This window comes from Quercus robur, chromosome 5, assembly GCF_932294415.1.
Source record: "Quercus robur chromosome 5, dhQueRobu3.1, whole genome shotgun sequence".
NCBI lineage: Eukaryota > Viridiplantae > Streptophyta > Magnoliopsida > Fagales > Fagaceae > Quercus > Quercus robur.
Genome location: NC_065538.1, coordinates 2,014,804 through 2,018,920, shown reverse-complemented (window position 1 = coordinate 2,018,920; position 4,117 = coordinate 2,014,804). Strand labels below are relative to the sequence as shown.

Genomic DNA, 4,117 nt, shown 5'->3' with positions numbered 1-4,117 from the left:
TAAAAGTTCAAATCCATGTCTAGTATTATATTAATAAAACAACTAAAATAATGGTTAATTAACATCATGCACTAATATTCAGCCAAAGAAAGGGTGAGACAATTATCGGTGTCTTGGTTATGGAATTTTTTATTTATAATTACTTGGTTAAGGTTGAGGTAGCATAAAGATGTGAGATCTTTTCCTTTAAAAAATTTTCATTTTGAAAAAGTAGTAAAAAAATTAAAAGAAAAAAGAGATCTGTTAAACAATCACATGATAATGAATGGTAACTTTAAGTCTTCAATTATGTAAATTGTGGGGCCAGAGAACTTATGACCCGGCCCACTTTCCATTAGGACACAGGGCCCGTGTCGAGAAGAGTAGTTGCTGAGGACAAGTGGTGAAAGACCAAATAGCCTGGAGATGCAGCCGAGGATGACCCTGTCCTCGGCATCCCGAGACTTCAAAGGGAAGAGAGGCATGTCGTCCAAGACAGCCTTTGAAACGCTCCCAAAAGAAAAGACGAGTAGAATGGGACTCACATGGGGGTATGGAGTGGGAGTGGTTCAAGGAAAAGACGTCACCTCCGCATTAAATGCGCCCACAAACGTCCTGGCCATATTAATGGGAAAATACTCCTGAACAGTGTAGCTTCGGTTATTACAACTAACAGAAAGTAGGGGGAGGCGGCTGATGGGACAGGTACTCGAATAGGTATCTGCCTGGTCAACAGATGGAGGATCAGGATCAACCGTGAGGGACTATATAATGTAAAGGCTTAGGCGCCAAAAAGGGGGGGGGGGGCGGAAGAGAAAAAGGAAGCATATGAACATTGAGCTTAATGGGCAAGATCCACGGACAACCATGGCTCGTCCTTGCGCGTCCACCACGAATACCATGACTAACCACCGTTCGGTGATCAAGGCCTAACCTTTCAAACCCACGCTCTACAAATTATATTGTTTGGGCCTTTTAACATACGAACCGAAGACTGGTTTTGGGATCGTTACAAATTGAGTCCTTACAATTGGCGCCGTCTGTGGAAAGAGCTTGTATTAACTTAAAAGACTTCCGGTGCAACGTTTATGATGGAGGAAGCAGGTCCACATCATTACGCGGCAGGACCACATCAGGAAGATGCTAACCCACACCAGGCAGAGTTAAGGGGCTCCTAGCATGGTGACCCCCATAGGAGTCCCGAACGGAGAGAAGGCCGTGAGGGGAGTGTACGCACAACTCATACCACTAAAAGTCACTCTCATGGGAAGGGTCACGTCTCCCACGCAAAGCATGACAGGAATCTGCAACGTGAGATTGCCGATTTGAAGAGAGAGTTGCGTCATGCCCGGCGGGAACGCTTTCCACCTTACTTCGAACCATCATTCGAGGAGTTGGATGGAGACTTTCTCCTATGAGGAGGGGCACGGCCATTGACATAGGCACAAAAGTCCACCTAGCAGGGGCTTGGGTAACAATGCCATGAACAAAGCCTTGAGCCAAATTTCCAAATCACCCTTTACGAGGAATATAGATGATGCAGTTCTTCCTCGGCGATTCCATCAGCCTACGTTCTCCCTATATGATGGCCGGTCGGACTCGGTAGAACATGTAAGCTATTTTAGCCAGAAAATGGCTATCTACTCCAGGGACGAGGCTTTGATGTGCAAGGTTTTTCCATCAAGTTTAGGTCCGGTGGCGATGAGATGGTTCAACGGCTTAAGGGCCAGTTCTATTGAATCTTTCAAAAAACTGACCCGGGCTTTTGGTGCTCGCTTTATTACATGTAGCAGGATTCCTCGGCCTTTGGGATCTTTGCTGACTATGTCTATATGAGAGGGCGAGACTCTCAAGACTTATTCGGACAGGTACTGGGAAATGTTTAATGAAATAGAGGGAAAGAACGATGATGTGGCCATAACCACTTTCAAAGCTGGCCTCCCAGCCGATCACGATTTAAGGAAATCCCTGACGGGTAAACCTGTTACCAGTGTACACCAGTTGATGGACAGGATAGATAAGTACAGAAGGGTAGAGGAGGATCAACTTCAGGGAAAGGGGAAGGCCAAGATAATCCCTCAGGAGAGGAGGGATTTCAGGTCGAACCGTTATAACAGTAACCGACCCCGGAAGGACTTTGTTGGGCAATCGGGTTCTGCGGACACACAGGTGGTTAATGTAATATTTCGAGAGCCAGTGCAGCAGGTTTTGGAGAAGATAAAGAATGAACCCTTTTTCAAATGGCCGAACAAGATGGCAGGAGAGCCTAGGAAACACAACCCGAACTTATATTGCCACTATCATTAGGATCATGGGCACACGACGGAAAATTGCAGGAATTTATGGGACCACTTGGAACAGTTGGTCCGAGAAGGGAAATTAAAGCAACTCTTGCATCATTCTAGCGATAGGACAGGTCAAGCAGGTTCAGAGATGCGTGGGGACGCTTCTTCAAGACTTCCCCTGGACACGATTAACATTATTTTTGCTGCCCTAGGGAGGACTGGATCTTGCCCATTTAGGGTACTGTCGGTGTTCCGACCCTCGACCGAGGAGCAGTCCCAAGCATCGAAGAGAGCTGAGGTGGATGTCCCCTTGATTTTGGGCTTTTCGGATGAGGACATGGTTGGAACCATACAGCCCCATGATGATGCTTTGGTGGTCACGCTAAGAATTGGTGGATATGATGTCAGAAGGATGATGGTAGATCAAGGTAGCGCTGTGGATATAATGTATCCAGACTTGTATAAGGGGTTAGGTCTAAAGCCAGAGGATTTAACAACCTACAACTCCCCTCTAGTAAGTTTTGAGGGAATGATGGTCGCTCCCAAAGGATTGATCAGACTGCCTGTGCAAGCAGGTACGGATGTGGTGGAGGTGGACTTTATTGTCGTAGACGTTTTCTCTCCATACACAGCTATTATGGGCAGACCTTGGCTTCATACTCTTAAAACGGTCTCGTCTACTTTGCATCAGAAAGTGAAGTATCCATCCAAAGGCCAAGTGTTGGAAATAGTAGGGAGCCAGGCGGCTACTTGGCAATGCCTAGTAGCGGCTATACAGTATCGGCCAGAGGCAGAAACCTCGGCTACGGCCGATAATGAATTATAGCAATTAAAGCCCCCAGCATTATGCTTGGATGTACCAGCCGATGAGGTAGAGTGTGAAGATTTGGAGAGGGTAACTGTTGCTGGTGATCTGGAAAAATTCTTCCAGGTGGGGGCTAAGTTGCCTTTGCAAGAGAATGAGAGGTTGCTGGAATTCCTCCGAGTAAATGTAGACGTGTTTGCATGGAACCCATATGAAGCCCCAGGTGTGGACCCGAATTTCATTTGTCATCGACTCAATGTGAATCCCGCCATTATTCCCAGGAGCACGCCAAGGCTGTTAACAGTAAAGTGGCCAAGCTCAAACAGGCTGGGGCTATCAAGGAAGTTTTTTATCCTCAATGGTTAGCCAATACGGTGGTGGTAAAAAAGAAGACTGGAAAGTGGCGGGTGTGCGTGGACTTCACGGACCTCAATAAGGCTTGCCCCAAAGATCCATTTCCCATGCCGAAGATAAACCAGTTGGTGGATGCAACCGTGGGTCATCCAAGGATGAGTTTCTTGGATGCCTTCCAAGGATATCACCAAATACCGCTGGCCGCGAATGATCAGGAAAAGACTGCTTTTGTCACCCCAATTGGGAACTACCATTACAGGGTGATGCCCTTCGGTTTGAAAAACGCCAGATCTACCTACCAACGCATGATGACTAAAATGTTTGAACCACAACTTGGTAGAAGTATTGAAGTTTATATCGATGACATCGTTGTGAAGAGTAAAGTGGTGTCCGAGCATGTGGAAGATCTCACGAGTATCTTTGGGATACTGAGAAAACACAAGTTACGCTTGAATACTTCAAAGTGCTCCTTCGGTGTGGGTTCTGGGAAGTTCTTGGGGTACATGGTGACCCATAGAGGAATTGAAGTGAACCCAAATCAGATTAAGGCCATTAACGATTTACAAGCACCTCGGAATCCAAAATAAGTGCAGAAACTGACTGGAATGATTGCTGCTTTGAACCGATTCATCTCCAAGTCAGCCGAGAGGTGTTGTCCCTTTTTCTGTCTATTGCATAAGTGGTGAGGATTTGA

The 4,117-nt window shown here is 46.4% G+C and overlaps 1 protein-coding gene across 1 annotated transcript; it reads left to right on the top strand.

Annotated features, from left to right (window-relative positions):
- The first annotated feature begins 1,857 nt into the window (after positions 1-1,857).
- LOC126725731 (uncharacterized) lies at positions 1,858-3,090 on the top strand. Its single transcript, XM_050430598.1, has 2 exons — positions 1,858-2,184; positions 2,287-3,090. Exons 1-2 carry the CDS (start codon positions 1,858-1,860, stop codon positions 3,088-3,090), a joined length of 1,131 nt encoding a protein of 376 aa, XP_050286555.1.
- Positions 3,091-4,117: the final 1,027 nt, after the last annotated feature.